The sequence below is a fragment of the Lynx canadensis genome, chromosome A1, assembly GCF_007474595.2.
Source record: "Lynx canadensis isolate LIC74 chromosome A1, mLynCan4.pri.v2, whole genome shotgun sequence".
Taxonomy (NCBI): Eukaryota; Metazoa; Chordata; class Mammalia; order Carnivora; family Felidae; genus Lynx; species Lynx canadensis.
In genome coordinates, this window is record NC_044303.2 from 104,288,494 (window position 1) to 104,310,746 (window position 22,253).

General features: G+C 42.4%; 2 protein-coding genes across 2 annotated transcripts; both read left to right on the forward strand.

The window, feature by feature from the left end:
• Window positions 1–13,861, forward strand: PHAX (phosphorylated adaptor for RNA export). Its single transcript, XM_030317173.1, has 5 exons — window positions 1–132; window positions 2,062–2,675; window positions 5,043–5,163; window positions 7,116–7,199; window positions 12,600–13,861. The coding sequence occupies exons 1-5, from the start codon at window positions 37–39 to the stop codon at window positions 12,867–12,869; spliced, it is 1,185 nt and encodes a 394-aa protein (XP_030173033.1). The 5' UTR covers window positions 1–36; the 3' UTR covers window positions 12,870–13,861.
• Window positions 13,862–17,749: 3,888 nt separating this feature from the next.
• TEX43 (testis expressed 43) lies at window positions 17,750–20,963 on the forward strand. The gene is made up of 3 exons (XM_030317174.1): window positions 17,750–17,862; window positions 18,387–18,504; window positions 20,563–20,963. Exons 1-3 carry the CDS (start codon window positions 17,750–17,752, stop codon window positions 20,770–20,772), a joined length of 441 nt encoding a protein of 146 aa, XP_030173034.1. The 3' UTR covers window positions 20,773–20,963.
• Window positions 20,964–22,253: the final 1,290 nt, after the last annotated feature.

A 22,253-nucleotide genomic window follows, 5' to 3' on the forward strand; every position in this document is an offset into this window, starting at 1 on the left:
GTGCTCTCCTGACCCGCCGCGCCACGCCGCGGGAAGATGGCGCAGGACGCCGGCGACATGGAAGATGGGCAGCTTTCGGACTCGGATTCCGACATGACGGTCGCACCCAGCGACAGGCCGCTGCAGGTGCCGGTGAGTGTGAAAGGCGGGCGGGTAATTCGGCACCGGGAGCGCGCAGCCCGGGCTGCGAGGAGGCACGGGCGGCGGTGTGGGTGAGGGGCGGGCGCGCGGAGCCCGGACTGCACAAGGGACGCGCGGCGGTGTGGCTGAGCGTCGGGCGGGCGTCCCCGGCCCGGCACGCGGGCCCTGGCGGCGGGGAGAGGCGCTGGGCGGGGACGCGACAGCGGGCCGTCCGAACCCTGGCGCGGCATTTCGTTGCCAGGCGGGATCGCGTGGCTTTCGGCCTCCTGGAGACTGGCGTGCGGCGGTCGCTTCGCCTGCCCTGCGGTGCTCTGGGTTTCCCGAATTTGCGGAGTTTGCCTGCCGCGGCGCGAGTAGGTTGTCTCGGCCCGGCAGATGTTGCCGAAAATGTATGAGCTGGGGACAGCGGCCAGAAACAGCCTGTGGCACTCCTTTTCGCCTTGGGCAAGTAAGGAGACTGAGGACCGGGAATGAAATTCATCGAATGCACAGGGGCCTGGTTTTCCATAGTCCCAACCGACGCCGCTTCGCCGTGCAATAATGTGACACCCGGTTTTGTATGAACCTCCCCGTTTTTTAAATGGGAGTGTATTTTGATTGCCTGCTAAGTAGCAAGCACTTTGAGCGAGCTTTGTGCTAGGCTGCCTGCCTTCGAAAACTGGCGCCTCTACTGTGTGACCAGTGCCAAGGTATTTAGCCTCGTGCCCCAATTTGTGTAATGGGAATGATAAGAATACGCCGCTGATAGGGTATTTGTTAGGGATTTAGTGAGTCATACAGTGCACAGCAATGCCTGCCGAATCTTAGATGCCTTAGTTACTTGAACAAGGGAAAACTGGCTCCCGTTCCTGCCTGCCGTTTCTAGCACATACTTGTGTTTAGTGCAAAGTTGTTCCCTTTTGAATGATGTCTTGGGAAATTGATACAAAGGTTTCAGTTTTGGTTTTCAGTCTTTTCCAAGTTGTTTTACATAGATTGACCCATGACTCGGTAAGCTTAATAGCGTGAACTGTGCAGTTTTAGAAGTAGTCAGGGCTTCCTATGTGTAGGAGTTTACTATCCAATATCAAAAGAGTATGGTCACAAAACCCTACAAAGGAAGTTGATTTGTCTAAGCGCAAGAAGGCGTGTTTTGAAACAAAGAAAAATTCTGTCATAACTGTGTTCACCCTAAAATAAAATTTGTCAATTATTTTACCAGCAAAAATGGGATTTACTCTGAAACAGCAGAGAATCACAACTCTGACCAAGCGTTGCTAGGGCAAAACCGTAGGCAAGTGGGAATAAAGAAGAGGAGTGCTCCTTTATAGGGGAGGGGGGAGAGTTGGGAGGGAATAAGCTGGGAGTTTAAAGTATAGTGGCTTTTCATTGGTTGAGTTGGGACAGTCTCTCAGTGGCTGGGCTGTTGCCAGGCTACAAGAAAAGCTTCCGCTTGCTGGGTTAGTAAGGTATAGGCTTCTTTCTGTGTTAGGTGCAAGTTATGGTCTTTTCCTGATGATAGGGCAGGAGAACTCCCTCTTCTAGCCTGCTGACCCTAGTTTAGTGAGGTTTCCTTTTATTAATTTTCACAACTGGTACTAAAAATTATGGCGTATGTCATTTTCGAACATTCTGACGATAACTGAAAATAGTGAAAATCTTCCAAGATGGCAATTAAGAGCTTTGGTAAGTTTTTAGAAAAAAGCCTTAGAACTAAGTGCTGTATTAGCTTTACAAATAAGAATTTGTGGTTTTAAAATGGGAAGATTCCTTGTAGAACTTTAGAAAAGTAGGGACTGGATCGGTTTCAGAGATTCATTGAGGATTGTTCTGCTTCACGGTGGTCCCACTGAATCCCAAAATAACTTGTTTAAAACTGGGGTGTGCTGGGTGCAGCTGATGTGTTTCCTGCAAATTGATTGCATTTCTTTTCACTTGCAGAAGACACTAGGTGGGGACAGCATAGTGAGGCCCTTCCAGGGTACTGCAACGCCTTGTGCACCAGTGTCACATTATCGGACTGTTAAAAGTGTGGATTCCAGTGAGGAGAGTTTCTCTGATTCCGATGATGATAGCTCCCTTTGGAAACGCAAGCGACAGAAATGTTTTAATCCTCCTCCCAAGCCAGAGCCTTTTCAGTTTGGCCAGAGCAGCCAGAAACTACCTGTTCCTGGAGGAAAGAAGGTTAACAACATATGGGGTGCTGTGCTACAAGAACAGAATCAAGATGCAGTGGCCACTGAACTTGGTATCTTGGGAATGGAGGGTACTATTGACAAAAGCAGACAGTCCGAAACTTACAATTATTTGCTTGCGAAGAAACTTAAGAGGGAATCTCAAGAACATACAAAAGAATTAGACAAAGAGCTAGATGACTATATGCACGGTGGCAAAAGAATGGAATCAAAGGAAGAGGAAAACGGGCAAGGTCATCTCAAACGAAAACGACCTGTCAGAGACCGACTAGGGGACAGACTAGAAATGAACTATAAAGGCCGGTATGAGATCACAGAGGATGATTCCCAAGAGAAAGTAGCTGATGAAATTTCTTTCAGGTGAGCATTAAAATTTGGCCTACAAATGAGTGCTTGGCCAACAATCTTCCGTTTATTGGAAATGAATCTAGGTACATTAAGAATGGTTCTTTTTAAGGTTGAAAAATTTTTTTTTATTTATTTTGGGAGCGCGTGCACGCGCGTGTGTGTGTGTGTGTGTGTAAGTGATCAGGGGAGGGGCAGAGAGAGGGAGACGGTGGATCCCAAGCAGGCTCCGTGCTGTCATTGCTCCATGCCAGGCTCCATTCCAGGAGCTGTGAGAGTGTGACCTGAGCTGAAACCAAGAGTTCAGTGCTTAACCGACTGAGCCACCAAGGTGCCCCTCTTTTGAGATTTTTAAATTTGAAGGATGGACTCTGGGCTTACTTGGTTATAGGACTATATCTGTGTTTCCTTAAATTTGGACAGGCCTGATAAAATAATTTTGCAAGCTTTTAGGAACTTTTAGCAGCTCTTCCCATTTAGTGCTTGTCTTTTTAAAAGCTTACGTTTTCAAATTGTGGGGTTTTGTTTTGTTCCTTAGCGTTTTTGTTTTGTTTTTTAGTTTTTTGTAATGTTTATTCCTTTTTGAGAGACAAAGAGTGAGCAAGGGAGGGGCAGAGAGAGAGGGAGACACAGAACCCCACAGGTTCCAGGCTCATGCTGTCAGTACAGAGCCCAACATGGGGCTCAAACCCACAAACCTTAATACCATGACCTGAGCCGAAGTTGAACACTTAACTGACTGAGTCACTCAGGCACTCTTGTTCTTTACTGTTTTCAAATACTCATCACCTTTCTTTTATAATTTTATTGAGGCATATTGTACACATGATAAAATTCACCCATTTTGGGTATTGATTTTTTAGCAAATTTATCAGTTTTACAACAATAACCATAAACCACTTTTAAAACATTTCCATCACCCCAATAAGATCCATCATAACCATATGCCCATTTAAAGCTATTCTTTGTTCCTATCCCAAATAACTGCCAGTGTACTTTCTGTTGGCATAAATTTGAATTTTCTGGACATTTCATATTGTTGGAATCGTACAGTGTGTATTCTCTTGTGCTGGATTTATTTCACTTAATGCAATATTTTTGAGATTGTCTATGTTGTAGCAGGAATCAACACTTTTTTAATTTATATACATATACAAACATCCATATTGAATTGCTGTTCCAATTCTTGGCTATTATGAATAATGCTCTATGAGCTTTGACATACAGATATTTGGAAACATTTTAATTTCTGTTGGGTAAATACCTAGAATAGAATTCTTGGTGTGTAGTAAATTGATATTTCATTTTTTTAACAAGCTCAAATTTTGTTTAGCTTTTTATTAGCTCTAAGTCGTTAATGAATAATGTCACTTGAAAACAGATATGGTTCAAGAGTAATATTGGTGGTAGGAAAACAAGTATTTACCTTCCAGGCAAGCCTGTCAAGGTTAGTACTGGATTTTTAACCTGCAGAGAAAGTTTGGAATTTGAGCGTTGGAAAGGAATTTAGAGATTTTTATAAACCAAAGACATCACTTTACAGATCAGGACACTGTGAGACCCAGTAGTTCATATGACTTCTCAAAGTCACAGTTGTGTCAGAGAGTCGGAACTAAACCTTAGTCCCTTTGTTCCTAGTCTAGTGCTCTTTCCACAGTAATACAGTGCCTCTTGTTGAGAAGGAGCAAGGAAGCCAGGTCTGGTTAGAGAACTGGTAAAACTCCCATATTAATCCTTTATCTCTCTGGAGTATGGACTCTGACGTTAGAAGTGTTACTTAGGCTTCCTCTCTTTTTACCTCTCAGTAGTAGGATGAGGATAAGTACCTGTTTCATAAGGTTGTTGACACAATTAGCTGGGATAACGCCTACAAAATTTTTAGTATTGTGTGCATCCCATAATAAGTCAGTAAATATTAGCTATAGCCTTTGTTCCGAGGCAGAGAGACTAAGAGGAAGGTGCTATCCATTTTAAAGCTCCCAGACATCTCTGGGACTTTTAGGCATAATAATTGAAAGCATAGTGTATGTTTTTTAATTGTTTTGAAAAGAATGGACTTACCTTCTTTTGCTTTTAGGTTTGCATTCCCTTTGCTGGATGGGCACATTTATTTTGAAACCACCATAATCCATGAAGGCAAAATGAGGCGAGTTATGAGACTTGAGGTGGAACCTTGAGGTTACTGTCTTCTTGGGTGACCCAAGGTAGCAGCGTTTCCCTATCAGTGATTCTAAGGTTAAATATTGAATATTTCAAAACACAGATGTTAGCAGAATAGGATTTTGATCCTACTTGGGCACTAACCCAGGAGACTAAGGTAGATTTCTTCAACTTTATACAACAAATAAAGAAGTTAATATTACTCTGTTTGTTCCTTATCAGGTTGCAGGAACCAAAGAAAGATCTGATAGCACGAGTAGTGAGGATAATTGGGAACAAAAAGGCAATTGAACTTCTGATGGAAACAGCTGAAGTTGAACAAAACGGCGGCCTTTTCATAATGGTAAGACTACTTCGTTGTTTCCATTTTATATTGTGTTTCGTGTGATTATTTTACAAAATAAACTTATCTCTGATTCTTGGATCTCTTACTTACCAATTTATTGCTGTGTGTTTCAGATTTTAAAAAACTGAATTTAAAAATTCCGTATCATTGGTTTTTGCATTTATTACTTTTCTTTCAAAAACCATCCATAAATTGTATCCTGTTAGTGAGTGGTCAACAACACATCTCTTACAGGGTTTGTTGAAAGTAGGGGCTAACATTTTTTTTTTTAATGTTTTTTTAAGTTTATTTATTTTGAGAGAGAGCACAAGTAGGGGAGAAACAGACAGGGAGAGAGAGAATCCCAAGCAGGCTCTGCACTGTCAGCACAGAGCCCGACGCAGGGCTCAAACCCATGAACCGTGAGATCATGACCTGAGCCGAAGTTGGACACTCAACCAACTGAGCCCTCCAGGCGCCCCTTTAATGTTTATTCATTTTTGAGAGACTGAGAGAGACAGAGTGCGAGCACGGGAGAGGCAGAGAGAAAAGGAGACACAGAATCTGAAGCAGGCTCCAGGCTCTGAGCTGTCAGCCCGGGGACCGTACCCACGAACGGTGAGATCATGACCTGAGCCAAAGTCTGACAACTAACTGAGCCACCCAGGTGCCCCGATATGGTATTCCTATTTTTAATTTTTTGAGGGACCTCCATGCTGGTTTTTATAGTGGCTGCACCAATTTACATTCCCACCAACAGTGTACGAAAATTCCCCTTTCCCCGCATTGTCACCAGCAGTTGTTATTTCTTATCTTTTTGATACTAGCCATTCTGACAGGTATGAAGTGAGAAACACTACCATCTGAGAATGGCAGAAAGACCACTATTTTTGCTTAGGCCAGATCACACGCAGTGGCAGTTTATCCTATATAATGGTTTTGGAGATAACGTTTAATTCAGCTTTCACACTGGGAGAGGATGAAGTCTGAATGGCTTCTTTCTTATTTGCTCTTCATGAATCTGAAAAGTAACATCACGTGAAAGTGAGTCAATATCATACTTTAGAAATAGGAAAGAAACCCATTAGAATAGATAGCAGTGGCTAAGGAAATAGCCTGTGAGCATAGATTATAGAAGTTAACAACAAGACAAGTTATAATAGTCACGAAGAGCGCTTGGGTCGTTCAGTTGGTAAACATCTGACTCCTGGGTTCAGCCCAGGTCATGATTTCTAGGTTGATAAGTTCCAGCCCTACATCGGGCTCTATGCTGGCAGCATGGAGCCTGTTGGGGATCCCCTGCTTGTGCTCTATTTTTCTCTCTCAAAATAGATAAATAAACTTAAAAAAGAATAGTCATGAATGTATTGGCACCCCTTTTTGTGTCACTGCTAATAGTTGAACACAAAGTTATAGATTCATTAATATTTTATTTAAAAAAAATTTTTTAAGCATTTATTTATTATTTTTTTTTAATTTTTTTTTTTAACGTTTATTTATTTTTGAGACAGAGAGAGACAGAGCATGAGCAGGGGAGGGGCAGAGAGAGAGGGAGACACAGAATCTGAAACAGGCTCCAGGCTCTGAGCTGTCAGCAAGCACAGAGCCCGATGCGGGGCTCGAACTCACGAACCGTGAGATCATGACCTGAGCCGAAGTCGGACGCTTAACCGACCAAGCCACCCAGGCGCCCCTGCATTTATTTATTACTAATAGAGATAGAGCGTGAGCATGGGAGGGGTAGAGAGAGAGGAGAGACACAGAATCTGAAGCAGGCTCTGGGCGCTGCTGATAGCACAGACACGGGCTTGAATTCACGAACCGTGAGATCATGACCTGAGCTGAAATCAAGAGTTGGACACCTGACTGACTGAGCTACCCAGGCACCCTGGTACCTGTCTGTTTAAAAGACCCTTTGGCCATTCGTGGAAAGAGTGTATACAGTATCATATTTCTGCTTCTTTTTGTAGAATGGTAGTCGAAGAAGAACACCAGGTGGGGTCTTCCTGAATCTCCTGAAAAATACTCCTAGTATCAGCGAGGAACAAATTAAGGTAAATAAAAACTATAGTGCCCTTGACTTTTAAGACCCATCATAATTTGACTTCTCCTCAGCTTCTTTTAATTCCCATCACCTGTTTTGCCTTAAACTGACCAATTTTGTCATTGTCTCATTTCAAGTAAAACATGTGCCTTTACAAACTCTTCCTCTTCGTTTTCTTCCCTTGCTGAGCAGCGTCACAGTTTCCTTTATGGCCATTTTCCTGGTCGTTTAGCATGTGATTATTTTTTCTAGCCTCCTACAGCCTTTTATTAATGAAAGATTTCAAACATGGAGAATAGATGAAACAATAACGGGATGAATTTCCTGCACTTAAGATTCGGGGTTGTTAATATTTTGAGATTCTTACTTTACAGTTGTTCTTCTGTACCAGTTGGAAAAAAGTAACAAACATCATGACACTCAGCCCTAATTATTGTAGGAAGCAACTGTTAATAATAAGGACACTGTCTTACATTGTATCACCTAAGAGAAAGAAAAACAATTTCTTAGTTATCAGGTATTGATCGTATTCCAATTTCCTGAATTGTCCCCAGAATGTATTTTCTACCTTTTTTCCCCTCCCTCAAACTCGGATCCCATCTTGATTTTCACATTTCATTTATTGTATCTCTTTCGCTCTCTTTAACTCCACATTTTCTTTCATGATTTAGACATTTTGAAGAGTCTGAGATGGTTGTCTAATAGAATGTACCACATTGTGGTCATTGACTCCTTGTGAATTTGTTTCATTTCATTCCTCTGTCTCCATTAGTTCTTATGAACAAAAGCTAGCCTCTTCACTATTCATCATTTGTACGTTACTAGAATGTCCTCTGGGCATTCTTCTGCAGTGTGAGTTTTTCATGGCTCAGCGTTTATCTTTTAATTTGTTAATTAAGGAACGTGATTACATTTAGCAGATACAATCAAGATTAAGAACTTGCTTCTTGCATAGGAAAGAGGTGATGGACATGGGACACAGATGGTGTATTGGATCAGCTTTGTGTTCTCTTCATTATAACTGGATAGCACATGTCACAACATTGTGGTTTAGCCGTTTATAATGCTAATGATGACAGGTAAATAAAAGCCACTTCTCTTGAGCTAACGCACCGTCAGCACAGAGCCAGACTTGGGACTCGATCCCAAGGAACCGTGAGATCATGTCCTGATCCGAGATCAAGATCTTGTCAGTCGCTTAACCAACTGAGCCACCCAGGCGCCCCTCAATGTTAGTTTGTTTCCCCACTTTTCTGGCTGTCCACTTCCAGTCATTTTTTTAAAATCTGCTATTGAAATTGCTACAGGAAATGTTACTGGTACCGCACATTTGAAATCTCTTGTCCATACTGCCTTTTTTCCTCCTGAAACAATGACTGGTAGATTTGTAACAATGTCATTTTCCTGAGGAACACGCCTACTGAGTAGTAGAGCGGGGGGCTTAACTGCTTGCGTTTTCCCTCCTCCACACTGTAATCCCTGACAAAAGGTGTGCACTGAGAAGGAGCATTCTTCTGAGGAACATTAAACATTGTTTCATAGCAGAATGTCCCTGTTTACAGAGAAATAGCAAGGTGAGATAAAAAGAATTCTCTAACATTCAAAATCTGGGTTTTAATCTTAATTTTGCCATTTAGTGATTACATGAATACAAACAGAGCACTTACTTTCTCTCAGCCTTAATTTTGTCATCTATGAAGTGGGGACTGTAATAAGTGCCCTGCCTATTGAATAGAGCTCTGAAAGGATTAAAGAAAGTGGTATCTGGAGAAGATTCTTCTAGGTAACCAAACTTTGGACAGACAGTTTCCACAAGCAGAAGAGAAGAAAATAACATTTATTCACCATGTCTGCAGCACTGGGCCACTTATTTATAGGATTTAATCTGCACCCCATTCTGTCAAAGTAGATGTGCCTGTGTTATGCACAGGACGAGTAATAAAAATGATTAGCCTGGGATTGCACAGAATACTGACTTGAAACAGGTTTTTTTCACTGAATCACATGTCTTTGAAATTCAGTTCTAACTCATTGTGGAGAAAGAGATTTTAATGTTAGTAGGTTATGTTAAACTACCAGAAACATTGCGTTGTAACAGCAAACGTAGAAACATTTGGAATACCTAATAATTAAAGAATGTTGACCAGGAGGGACATTTTTTGAAGTTTATTTATTTTAAGTAATCTCTGCACCCACTGTGGGGCTCGAACTCACAACCCTGAGATCAAGAGTTGCATGTTCTTCTAAGCCAGCCAGAAGAAAAAAGAGGGACATTTTTAAAAGGACTGCCGTTTAGCCTCTATTTTTGTGAAGCATTAAAAAAAATTTTTTTTCCGACATTTAGTTTATTTTTTGAGAGGGAGAGAAAGAGCATGCATCGGGGAGGGGCAGAGAGAGAGAGGGAGACACAGAATCGGAAGCAGGCTCCAGGTCCCGGGCTGTCAGCACAGAGCCCCACACAGGGCTCAAACCCAAGAATGGCAAGATCATGACCTGAGCCGAAGTTGGACGCCCAACCAGCTGAGTCCCCCCAAAGCACCCCTTTTCACAGCATTTTTAAGAAAAGGAGAAAAATGCAGTATTATTCGAGTTTTTTGAAAGGCAAAGTACAAATTTATAATGAAAAAGAGGCATGGGACAATTAGTTGATATGTAAAATAGCAAAAAGTTACCAATGATTTGGTCTACTTTAGGGGGTTTTAAATGTTTTGGCTTTTAAGGTTTTCCTTTGTTTTTCCAAATTTTATGCATGGTGCATGGCTTGAGTAGTTTTGTTATTAGAGGAAAAAACCTAAAGCAAATAGTATTTCATCATAGGTCATTTTAAGTGTCATCAAATGATAATGTTATAATTGTTCTTTGATCACTATAATGCTAACATTCAGTCTGTAGAATTTGGAAGGAAGCGGGAGCTGAATTGAGTGGGTCTTTTTGCCTTTTTAAAGTTTGTGTTTTGGTATGTGACGTACCATTTTGTTTTGGTTTGTAATTAAGTTTTGTTTTGGAAAGTATAAAGTTTGAGAGAAAAAAAAGAACGAGTAGTTAAAAATAAATTAATTTGCTATATATATATATATATATATACATGCGCGCACACACACACACTTTTTTTTTTAAATGTCTATTTATTTATTTTGAGACCGAGAGCATGTGCACATGTAAATGAGCAGGGGAGGGACAGAGACAGAGGGGGAGAGAGAATCCCAAGCAAGCTCTGTGCTGTGAGCACAGAGCCCATTGCAGGGCTCGATCCCACAAACCATGCGACCATGACCTGAGCCAAAATCAGGAGTCGAGACGCTTAACTGACTGAGCCACCCGGGCACCCCTTAGCTGCTATATTTTTTAAAAGTTTGGCTGTAATGGTCCCCCTCTGCAAATAGCATACAGTTGAGGTTCTTAACTTGTAAAATTAATTATATATACGTAGGAAAAGACTGCCCTCAGATTATCTCTTGTTTGCATTTGTCATAACAACACTAACAACAGGTTACAACATTTCTTTGGGCCGTTTCCCAGTTTGTTCTATCACATTCATAACCCATGGAATGCAGTTCCTTTTAAAAAGTCTTGATATATTTGGAGTGAAAAGGGCAACTTTATAATTTTACTGAGTGTTGCCAAGCATTGTACTACTTACAATTGTTGTTATCAACATGCTCAGATGTGCTTTCCCATGAAATGGAAATGCTTCTCCTTGCAGCTTCTTTTTCTCTCTCCGCTTGAAGGTTAAGTAGACTCTTTAAAAGATTGTGAATTGTCACTCTTCTGTGAAGGCAACGCAGTCGGTTTTAAGAATGTGAATTTGGAGAGCTACTAGATGAGCTAACTGTTTATACCTTCACCTGTTGGCTCTGCAGTCTTGTGCCTCACTTTCCTCATCGGATTTTAATGTATGTGCTGCCGATGCGGGCACTCTCCCTTTCCTTGTCAGAAAAGGATAATACCCACTCCATGAGCTTCTGGTGAGAATGAACAGTTCTTAGCACCATGCCTGGCATGTAAATGTGCCTGTTCAGTAAATGGTTGCCAGCCTCATTTTCCTCTCGTCACTTTCTTGTGTCCTTCCTCCACTTCTTAACACGCGTACCCTCCTTCTCCACCTCCAATCCCTTGTCCTTTCTCTAGCAAATACTTTTAGTCCTCCTGTCCACCAAAGCGCTCATCTTCTGAAGCTTTCCCTTGTCTCCTTAAGAGTTCCTTACTCCTTCCTCTGCTAATTCTGTGTGCTGCTTGTAACTACTTAGCATAAATTTTTGGAGAGGGTCCCCTTTATTTCACCGTCTTCCACAGTGGTTTTTATAAACAAGGAGGGATTTGTGATTTGTGCACTTTAAGAACATAATAGAGACTGACTTGGTTACAGCTTTTAATAATCCCTTCCTAGAAGATAATAGGGTGCCCATCCTACCTTCTGTTTTAAACCTTTGAACCTGCTCTGTCTTAGCAGTCATTTTTGGCCTTCTCTTCAGATCCCTGACCTACTTTTCTTTCTTTTGTACCCTCTGAATCTACACTTCTCCACCTGTATCAAGGTTCCCAGAGGCTATTTTAACGTTTTTCCATGTAATAGTTTAATAAAACGCATTTTCCACTTCAGCTCTCATCTGCTGGCAGTTTTGCCTCTTGGAGGAGGTGAGGACGTTTGGCAATGCCTGGAGAAGTGTTTGGTTGTCACAGTTTGGGGATGGGTGGATATATGCTAGAGGGTAGAGGCCAGGCATGCTGCGGAACACCTTGCAGTGCGCGTGGCAGACTGCCACAGCGGTTGCCAAGGTGGAGGGCCCTGGACTAACAATCTCGTATTTTTGTGTTATAAAATCCCTTTTCTGTAACTTCCTGGAATATATCCTAGTGCTGACTGTATTGTGTTTATGCCTTGTGGTCTAAGTTTTTGACAGATTTATGTGCCCACGTTAATTACAGTGACATTTTTTAAGGAATGGATTTTTTCCATTGTGTAGGTTACGTGATCATACTTAGTCACACATTTCAGGTGTTGCTTGGTTTCTTAGCATGCGCAGTCACGTATGGTTATTATGACAGTTTCCAAGTTAGTACACTTTGTTTCAAAGACTTGTGTTTTTCTTGTGACAAATTAGATTTTCTTTAACTCCTGAATGACGTGATTTTCCTGCTGTCTCGTCCCACGTAGGAAACCTGTAGCTCTGATGGTATGTTATGGTTGAATAAGCGTGGGCCCCGGAGTGAACATGGGGTTGAGTTGGAATTACAGCTTCATCCTCTGTCTGCAGTGGGGACTCCCCTACTGTCTTAGACTCTGTGCGTCATTTACGAGTCTAATAATATTTCCTTGTTTTTTGTGAGAGATAGAGATCACGAAGAGTCCACCTTGTACCAAACATTTAATAAACGGTCCTTCTTGCTTAAGGTTGTTCCTTTATTGTAGGACATTTTCTACATTGAAAATCAAAAGGAGTATGAAAATAAAAAGGCTGCTAGGAAGAGAAGAACACAAGTGTTGGGGAAAAAGATGAAACAAGCTATTAAAAATCTAAATTTTCAAGAAGATGATGACACATCACGAGAAACTTTCGCAAGTGACACCAACGAAGCCCTGGCCTCTCTTGATGAGCCGCAGGAAGGCCACGGAGAGACCAAGTTGGATGCAGAGGAAGCCATCGAGGTCGATCATTCTCACGATTTGGACATCTTTTAGTACATTTTGAGGATTAAGCCTTTCTAGAATAACCTTGTAATAAGCCATTTCTACTGAGATTGCTTCATTTTACTTTGCACTGATAAACCTAAAAATCTGGACAGAAAGAACTGTTTTCTTGCTGAAAATAATGTTGAATTTGTGGGAAGATGAATGTTATTGATAGACCCATTTCTCATGTCTGACAAAATATTTAAAAGTATATAGCAGAGATTTAATTTCTCAATCTGTTGCATGTGTTAGTTATTACTAGTTGATAATTACTTTTGTCCAGGTCATTGTAACATGCCATTCAAAAAGTTGTTTTCTTTTTTTGATTTATCTTTGTAGCGAATTATGATTGGTTTCAAAACATTCCGTAAAAAGATCTTAATAAGGCACATAAATTGTTAAACTGTTACAAATGCATTCAAATTTAGTTTTTCTGTGTTCTGAGAACTTTCAAGCAATTTTAAGGACAGAGACAAAATAGGTTTATACTCATCAGTATAAACTTATTTGTCAGGAAGTAAATTAACATCAGAAGCTTTTCAAAGAAGTCTTCATTCTTAACTTTTTTTTGACTTCCTTTAAATTAACTCGATCTTACACTGAATACTGAATGTGATCCATACCTGTGTAATTATCATGTACATTTAAAAAATTCCCGGTGGTTGCCTGCCTAAGACTGCTTTACCTTATGTTAAGGAAATTGGGTATTAAAAATGTTACATCTGCCTGAAGTGTCAAATTACTCATTCTTATTGAAGGAAATAAAAGTAGTTAAGGTGTTCCAAGGGTTGACTTTAGTCTACAAAATAGATTAGGCAAAAATATGTAAGAAGCAATTGTAAACTCTTCTTTACAGATAGTTCTTGAAGTTTTTCTTTAGTTCCTGGAATACATAGTCATTGAAGTTGGATCTAAGGATACAAGTGGGAAAAGAAGAGGAAAATGATTATTGGTTGCTTTTTATTCATGACGAACACAAAAATAAAACTAGATTTTGTGCAGTGACTTTTTTTTTTTTTTTTTAAGATTTATTTATTTATGTAGTGTCTATACCCAGCACGGGGCTCAAACTCGGCGTTGTGAGTTCAAGAGACTCAGGCACCTCTCAGCCAGGTGCCCCTCAAGTGACTGTTTTTGAAACCTCAGACATGCTTTCATAAAATTGCTATAACCAAGGGAAGAAAAGTATTTTAAATACGTAACTGAATATTGTTTCTGAGATTCTTTATGAGAGGTGATCTTAAAGGTATGTTACGTTGGGATAGGGCACCTGAGTGGCTCAGTCATTTGAGCGTCGGACTCCATTTCGGCTCAGGGCGTGATCTCCCGGTTCGGGAATTCAGGCCCTGCATCGGGCTCTGTGCTGACAGTGCGGCGCCTTCTTGGGGTTCCCTGTCTCCCTCTCTCTCTGCCCCTTCACCCCTGCCTCAAAAATAAATAAATAAACATTAAAAATAATAAGAAACGTGTCATACTTTGGGAAAAATAACATCCAGTTAAGTGCTAGTTTATATGCCACACGTTCATGTAAATACTGCTAATATTTCTAGTTACATTTGTTGAAGAATTACAGTCTAGTTCATCTTCACTAAATGGCCATCCTGGTTCATTTTCGCCAACAGTTGTTACCTTACTATCTGGAAACTGTACGGGCTTCTGGTATGGATTAAACCCTAACGTTAAATGCAAACCAACAGTTGAGGTCTTTAGTTTTTTAGGAATCCATTCCATATTATTATTTCATCTTGGATTCTTACCCTGTACTTCTGCCACAAGGTACTGAAGGTTCGAAAAAAACGAACAAACCTGTCAAAATGATTCTGCAAAATCTTTCCTTTTTAAAAAATACTTATTTTGGGGAGAGCACAAGTGGGTAAGGGGGCAGAGAGAGGGGGACAGGATCAGAAGCAGGCTCTGCACTGACAGGGTGACAGCAGCGAGTCCGATGCGGGGCTCGAACTCACCAACAGTGAGATCATGACCTGAGTTGAAGTCGGACGCTCAACCGACTGAGCCACTCAGGTGCCCCACTGCAAAATCTTTCTGAAATGACCCAGAGAAGGATATCAATTGGTGTTCACCGGTACCTCTGTATAGAAACTGTGACTTCCTGGAATTCTCCAAATACCCATTGCAGCCATACGCTGAGGGAATTGATGCCAAATGTTCAGCAGGATTTTTGACGTGTCCCAGATGGGTTTATTCATTAGTGTGAAAGAACTGCCTTAACCTCACAAAAGAGATGCAATTCAGGTTCAGTATCATGGGTGGCAAGTTCAAGTTAGGGAACAAAGGTACCACATGGAGCCCTGTGAACTCCACCGAAAGCAGCCTCTGGAAAAAGAAGCCCCAAGATGGGGATACTGCTGTTGGCTGATGGCTCTAACAGCCCCATAAGCCTTCTTTTCATGTCCAGGTCACCCCAGGACTGAGTACATGTATGAAAAAGACTCTTACTGTGATCCTTCCTCTTTAAAATAGCATCTTGGGAGGCGCCTGGGTGGCTCAGTCGGTTGAGCGTCCACCTTCGGCTCAGGTCATGATCTCATCGTCCGTGAGTTCAAGCCCCACGTCGGGCTCTGTGCTGACAGCTCAGAGCCTGGAGCCTGCTTCGGATTCTGTGTCTCCCTCTCTCTCTGCCCCTCCCCTGTTCATGCTCTGTCTCTCTGTCTCAAAAATAAATACACATTAAAAAAATAAATAAATAAAATAGCATCTTGGGCCCCGGGTGGCTCGGTCAGTTCAGCGTCTTCAGCTCAGGGCATGATCTCGCGGTTTGTGGATTTGAGCCCTGCGTTGAGCTCTGTGCTGACCGCGCTGAGCCTGCTTCGGAACTTCTGTCTCCCCCTCTCTTTGCCCCTCCCCTGCTTGTGTATTCTCTCCCTCTCAATAATAAACATTTAAAAAATAGTAATAATAAGTAAAATAGCATCATGGCCACTACCTCAAAGTCGAGGATCTACCCATCCGCTCCTCGGTCACCTCAGTCACCTGTTGTTGCTGCCTGGAGTCCTCACCATCAGCTCCCCGTGGAGGTGGACATCCACGGCCAGATTCTCCTGAAGGAATTTCTCCACCTCTGTGTCTGCTTTTGTTTATTTGTGCCTGATGATTCACACCACTGACGGTGAACACCAGCGTCCTGCTGGGGAAGGCGGTATGCCCTCTGGAAACTGCAGGGTTTGGGGATTCGTCGAGGTCTTCTGCTTCCAGACCTGCTCCAGAAGCAAAGTGACCTGGTCAGAATGGAGTGAGGGTCCTATTGGGGCACAAGCCAGAGTTTGGAGTCCTCTCCAACACTTCAACGTTGAGGATTCTTTATATTTTTACCTATTAAAATTACTCTTCTCTGAACCTTTCTGCCCATTCAAATCTAGAAATGTCTAACCATCCAGAAGCTTCTGGCTGGCTCAGTTGGTAGAGAATGCAACTCTTGGTCCTGGGGTTGTGAGTTTGAGCCCCATGTTTGGTGAGGAGATTACTTTAAAAAAAAAAAAAAGAAAAAGAAAGAAGAGGGGTGCCTAGGTGGCCCAGTCGGTTAAGAGTCCGATTCTTCATTTCAGCTCAGGTCGTGATTTCATGGTTTGTGAGTTCGAGCCCCAGGTCCAGTTCTGCGCTGACAGTGTGGAGCCTGCTTGGGATTCTCTCTCTCCTATTCTCTCTGTCCCTTCACCCACCCCTTCTCAAATTAAATAAATAAATAAGAAAGAAATGTCTATCCAAACTATTGCCAGGTATATATTCAGTTAATACTCTCACCAAACTGGCCGTAATTCTTATGCTCAGGCTTTTTTTTTTTTTTTTAATCTTTTTTTAACATTTATTTATTTTTGAGACAGAGACACAGAGCGTGAGCAGGGGAGGGGCAGAGAGAGAGGGAGACCCAGACTCCGAAGCCGGTTCCAGGCTCTGAACTGTCAGCACAGAGCCCGATGTCGGGCTCGAACTCACAAAGTGTGAGATTATGAGCTGAGCCGAAGTCAGATGCTTTAACTGACTGAGCCACCCAGGTGCCACTCAGCCTAACTTCTTACTTGCTGGCTATGGGATCGATCCTAATAACCTTCCACCTACTAATAACCCTCCACCTCTCATGGCGATTTAAGTGTCATTCCTCTAAGACACAGTCGCTGTGATAAAATGAGTTTTTATAATCTCCAATATTCTGCAATATATCTCAGATCTTCAGGGGTAAAATGGCTTGAATTGGCTTGGATCGAAACATATTTGACTCCCACTCATGAAGTGTGTGTGTAAGCAGTCGATAGCAAACATAAATGACAACCACTATGCATAAGTAAGAAAATAAGCTAAGGGCAAATAAAGAATGTGAACATGGAGGGCTTCTTTGTGAATAATAATGATACAGTCCAGAGTGCCGTCTAGTATGCTTGTGTCAAATTTGTACTATGTCCGGAAGCATCCTCATTTTTGAAAAATTGTTCATGATGAGAACGTTTTAGTCATGCAGCTATAACATCACTAAAAATGGCTGAAAACTCCACGTTCTTTTTTTTTTTTTTGAAATGTCAAACATGTAATTCTTTAACTTTTTTTTAATGTTTTTATTTATTTTTGAAAGAGAGAGAAAGAGCATGGGCGGGGGAGGAGCAGAGAGAGGGGAGACACAGAATCAGAAGCAGGCTCCAGGCTCTGAGCTGTCAGCACAGAGCCCGATGCGGGGCTCGAACTCACAGACCGCGAGATCATGACCTGAGCCAAAGTCCGGACGCTCAACCGACTGAACCACCCAGGCGCCCCTGAAAACTCCACACTCTTAATCAACTGCTGATGTAACTGCTGTGGGTTGCTATGAAGTTAGCAAAACAGTGTGATGTCTGAGGCAGCAATGTCATCATAATTACATGACTGCGTTAGTGAAGTTCTAGATGAGAATTCTGTCCCTCCTGGAGGTGATGGCTTCGGGGAAGGACACGTGTCCTATCTTACCTAAGCTTGCCAACAGCTGCACTGATGAGAGTTCATATAAGCCTTCTAACGAGTGAGGACCTGGGCGTTCTGGATTGAGGGGGGTTTATTCCTTGTTTTGTTTGCAATCCCAGAGCTACAAAGATAAGGACATTTTGTGCTTCCTTTGGCATCTGTATGGAAAACTTTGTGTCCCAGAGGGAAACAATGTATATGCAGGGAGAAAGCAAGTCTGACCTGAGTGTAAAGCAGATACTAAATTCAGAAGCTGGTTTTTGTGGCTGGTCAGAGACTTCTTGTAGGCCTGGGGAAAATCATGGAGTCTGCTGCCTTTTCCCTTACTATCAGGTTAAATGAAAACTGAGAGCAAATTGTAAAGGACAGCGTGCAGTTGGAGGCTCAGATATCCAGCCCGGACTCTGGCTCTTGGTGATACTTGGAGATTTAGTGGGTTCATTATTAGATGAGCCTCAAACAGTGCCATAGCTCTGTGTCCTGAAGCTATGGGGATCCACACATCATGGATGCAGCAATAATGCTAAAACAATTATATTTAACTCACAAGATATCCTTCCTTCCTGCCTTCCCAATCTCCAGGTGTGCTCCAAATGCTGGGGTTCATTTGCCACGATTTTCAGTAAAGCACGGGATGATCCCAAGACGTTATGTTATGCCTTGGAAAGAAAATATGAAATTCAGGAACATGAATCTGAAGGTATTTTCCTCTAAATGTTCATAATAAAAAATTCATAGTTATAGTATAATTTAATATATCTATGAATAGACATATCTATAACTATACAAAAGCTATTTTTTTAAGCTTATTTATTTATTTTGAGAGAGAGTGGGAGAGGGGCAGAGATGGAGAGAGAGAGAGAGAGAGAGAGAGAGAGAGAGAATATCCCAAGCAGGCTCCACGCTGTCTGCACAGAGCCCAACAAGGGACTCAAACTCACAAACCCTGAGATCATGACCTGAGCCAAAATCAGGAGTCAGACACTTAACCAATGGAACCACCCAGGCACCCCTACAAAAGCTATTTTTAAATTCATATTTATTTTTTCCAGCTTTATAGGGAATAATACAGAAATACACATTTTTTAAATGCACAGTGTGATGACTTAATAAACATACACACTGTGGAATCATTACCAGGCTCAAGATAATTAACACATTCATCACCTCACATAGTTAACTCTTTTTTTCTCCTGGTGAACATAAGATCCACTCTCTGCAACTTTCAAGTATGCAGTACTGTGTTATTAACAGTATTCAGTTACCATGCTGAAATGAGATCTTCAGACCTTCTTATTCTTATAAGGGTAAGTTTGTGCCCTTTGACTTGTGTCTCCCCACTCCCCCTCCCTCCTGGCAACCACCATTCTCCTGTCTGACAAAAACTATTTGATGTACTTTCATGTGAACTTGCAAGGAAGAGTTAAATAGCATTATCTATTCAAATAACCCAAAGATGAATTTAAAATCGATATTCCAAAAGATTTCAGAGCTCTCTGTCTACCTTTCTGTCCACATAATGCCAACTCACAGTTAAGAACGGACTTAATTAGGGGCGCCTGGGTGGCTCAGTCGGTTGAGCATCCGACTTCAGCTCAGGTCCTGATCTCACTGTGCAGACGGCTCAGAGCCTGGAGCCTGCTTCCGATTCTGTGTCTCCCCCCGTCTCTGTCCCTTCCCCACTCAAGCGCTGTCTGTCTCTGTCTCTCAAAAACTAATAAACATTAAAGAAAATTTAAAAAGAGAAAAACCGGACCTAATTAATATTAATGAAGTATGTCATTAATATTAAAGCTGTGGTACAGAGCATGCATTTTTAAAGCTGTACTGCATATGTGGGTTGAGAGCTACAGGAACAGTTTGGCTAGATTTACAGATAAGACTCACTGCCCATTCACTGCTGCTATTCAGTATTTTCAAAGCATTTTCCAAATTCAGATGAGCTGATCACTTGTGAAAAGATAAGTTGTTTCTTTGAAGGGGAATAGAATCTATTGTAATAATCAGACTATAATAGGAGACTTCAAATTAGGATTCCTAGGGGCGCCTGGGTGGCTCAGTTAGTTGGGTGTCCAACTTCAGCTCAGGTCGGGATCTCGCGGTTTGTGAGTTCGAGCCCCACGTTGGACTCTGTACGGATGGCTCAGAGCCTGGGGCCTGCTTCAGATTCTGTGTCTCCCTCTCTCTCTGCCTCTCCCCTACTCGCACTCTCTCAAAAAAATAAATACACATTTTAAAAAATGACCATTTTATATTTGAGAAAATTGAGTCTCACAGCAGGGCAAATGACTTGTACACGGTCATAAGCAGTAAGTAAGTACATAAGTAGTCAGCAGTCCACACTGCTCTTGTGGATGGTCCAGACACCAGCCAGAGAGAATGCTTTAAAAAAAAGGCGGGGATGGGGGCGCCTGGGTGGCTCAGTCGGTTAAGTGTCCGACTTCAGCTCAGGTCACGATCTCGCGGTCCGTGAGTTCAAGCCCTGCGTCGGGCTCTGTGCTGACCGCTCAGAGCCTGGAGCCTGTTTCGGATTCTGTGTCTCCCTCTCTCTCTGACCCTCCCCCATTCATGCTCTGTCTCTCTCTGTCTCAAAAATAAATAAACGTTAAAAAAAAAAAAAAGGCGGGGATGTTATGTTGCTCTGTCCCTCAGACCTTCCTCCTTAGCGGGGTTAGTTAGAAAAACTATCGGGGAATCTCCATCTTCATCTAATAAAGTGCTGTTTGGTGTGAATTATAGCAGATTTTTCCCCCCTTAGCACGCAGAAGTGTGTGGGATCCACGCTGGCCCTTTCGAAGACTCTCTGTTTTTGAATCACAGCGAAAGGCTTTGTCATGGGGAAGATCGGAAAGTTGTCTTAAAGAAAGACCCACCAGAAATAAAAATTGCAGATATGCCTCTACATTCACCGCTCTCCAAATACCAAAGCACTGTGATTTCCCACGGCGTCAGGAGGCGTCTGGTCTGATGAAAGAATAAAGTGCCGAGGTGTTTCAATCTCAATCTCTTCCTTTCCCCATAAATGTTGAAGGCCATCGTACAATTGTATTTCACCTACAGGTTCCATTTGTTTAAAGGCTATAAGTCAGTTGTACATTTTATACACTACGAAAGCTTTTTTTTTAATGTTTATTTATTTTTGAGAGAGGAAGAAAGCATGCGAACGAGGAAGGGGCAGAGAGAGAGGGAGACAGAGGATCCCAAGCGGGCTCTGTGCTGAGAGCAGAGAGCTCAACGTGGGGCTTGAACTCACGAACCGTGAGATCATGACCTGAGCTGAATTTGGACCTTCTGACCCACCCAAGAGCCTGTCTACTTTATAAAGGCTTTTGAAAGGAGATAGGCTCTGCAAACATCTAAGATAAAGTGGGGAGGCAAGGCAAACTATCCCTGAAATTAATTTCACGCCAAATACTGAAGAACCCGAGGATGCATCCAATCCAACCATCTATCCTCACCGTGTTCCTCTTTGTCTTGTCCTCACCCCTTCGTTGTTCATCCCCTCCAAAACTCAGCCTCAGACGAGCCAAGCTGAAACAGAGTGGCAGGACGTGGGATTGTTTCGCCTACTTTTCCGACTGCCCCAACGCCATGTTCCTGCCCCACCTCGCCAACACACTTCCCCCCACCAAGTCTCTGCATCCTGGTAACTCATCACCATGGTAACTGGCAGTTTGGCAGATACCTCTTTGATACACCGCATGATTTTCTACCGGCTCACTGTATCTAAGTATCAATTTCCTGTAGCAAAGAATGGATAAACATAATTCAAAAACGTAAAGACGACCATATGCAAATGGTACACCACTGTGGAAGACGGTGTAGTGGTTTCTCAGGCAGTTAAACACAGAAGAATTCCCTCATGATCCAGCATTTCCATCTCTGGGTATATGCCTAAAAGAATTGAAGGCAGGGGGGCACGCGGCTGGCCCAGTCTGTAGATCTTTCAACTCTTTTTTTTTTTTTTTTTTTTAACGTTTATTTATTTTTGGGACAGAGAGAGACAGAGCATGAACGGGGGAGGGGCAGAGAGAGAGGGAGACACAGAATCGGAAACAGGCTCCAGGCTCTGAGCCATCAGCCCAGAGCCTGACGCGGGGCTCGATCTCACGGACCGCGAGATCATGACCTGGCTAAAGTCGGACGCTTAACCGACTGTGCCACCCAGGCGCCCCAAATCTTTCAACTCTTAATCTTGGGGTTGTGTGTTTGAGCCCCACATTGGGTGTAGAGATAACTTTAAAAAGTCTTAAAGGGGCGGCTGGGTGGCTCAGTCAGTTATGCATCCGGCTTCGGCTCAGGTCATGATCTTGTGGTTTGTGAGTCCCAGCCCTGCATCAGGCTCTGTGTTGACAGCTCAGAGTCTGGAACCTGCTTCGGATTGTGTATCTCTCTCTCTCTCTCTCTCTCTCTCTGCCCCTCTCTTGTTCACACTCTCTCTCTCTCTCT

Bases quoted from the DNA above. Each gene is read 5' to 3' on its own strand.
- PHAX (XM_030317173.1), top strand. From the start codon at position 37: ATGGCGCAGGACGCCGGCGACATGGAAGATGGGCAGCTTTCGGACTCG. The intron at 133-2,061 runs GTGAGTGTGAAA...TTTCACTTGCAG, and splicing joins ACAGGCCGCTGCAGGTGCCG to AAGACACTAGGTGGGGACAG. The intron at 2,676-5,042 runs GTGAGCATTAAA...GTTCCTTATCAG, and splicing joins GCTGATGAAATTTCTTTCAG to GTTGCAGGAACCAAAGAAAG.
- TEX43 (XM_030317174.1), top strand. From the start codon at position 17,750: ATGAGAATTCTGTCCCTCCTGGAGGTGATGGCTTCGGGGAAGGACACG. The intron at 17,863-18,386 runs GTGAGGACCTGG...CCCAATCTCCAG, and splicing joins TCATATAAGCCTTCTAACGA to GTGTGCTCCAAATGCTGGGG. The intron at 18,505-20,562 runs GTATTTTCCTCT...TTCCCCCCTTAG, and splicing joins TCAGGAACATGAATCTGAAG to CACGCAGAAGTGTGTGGGAT.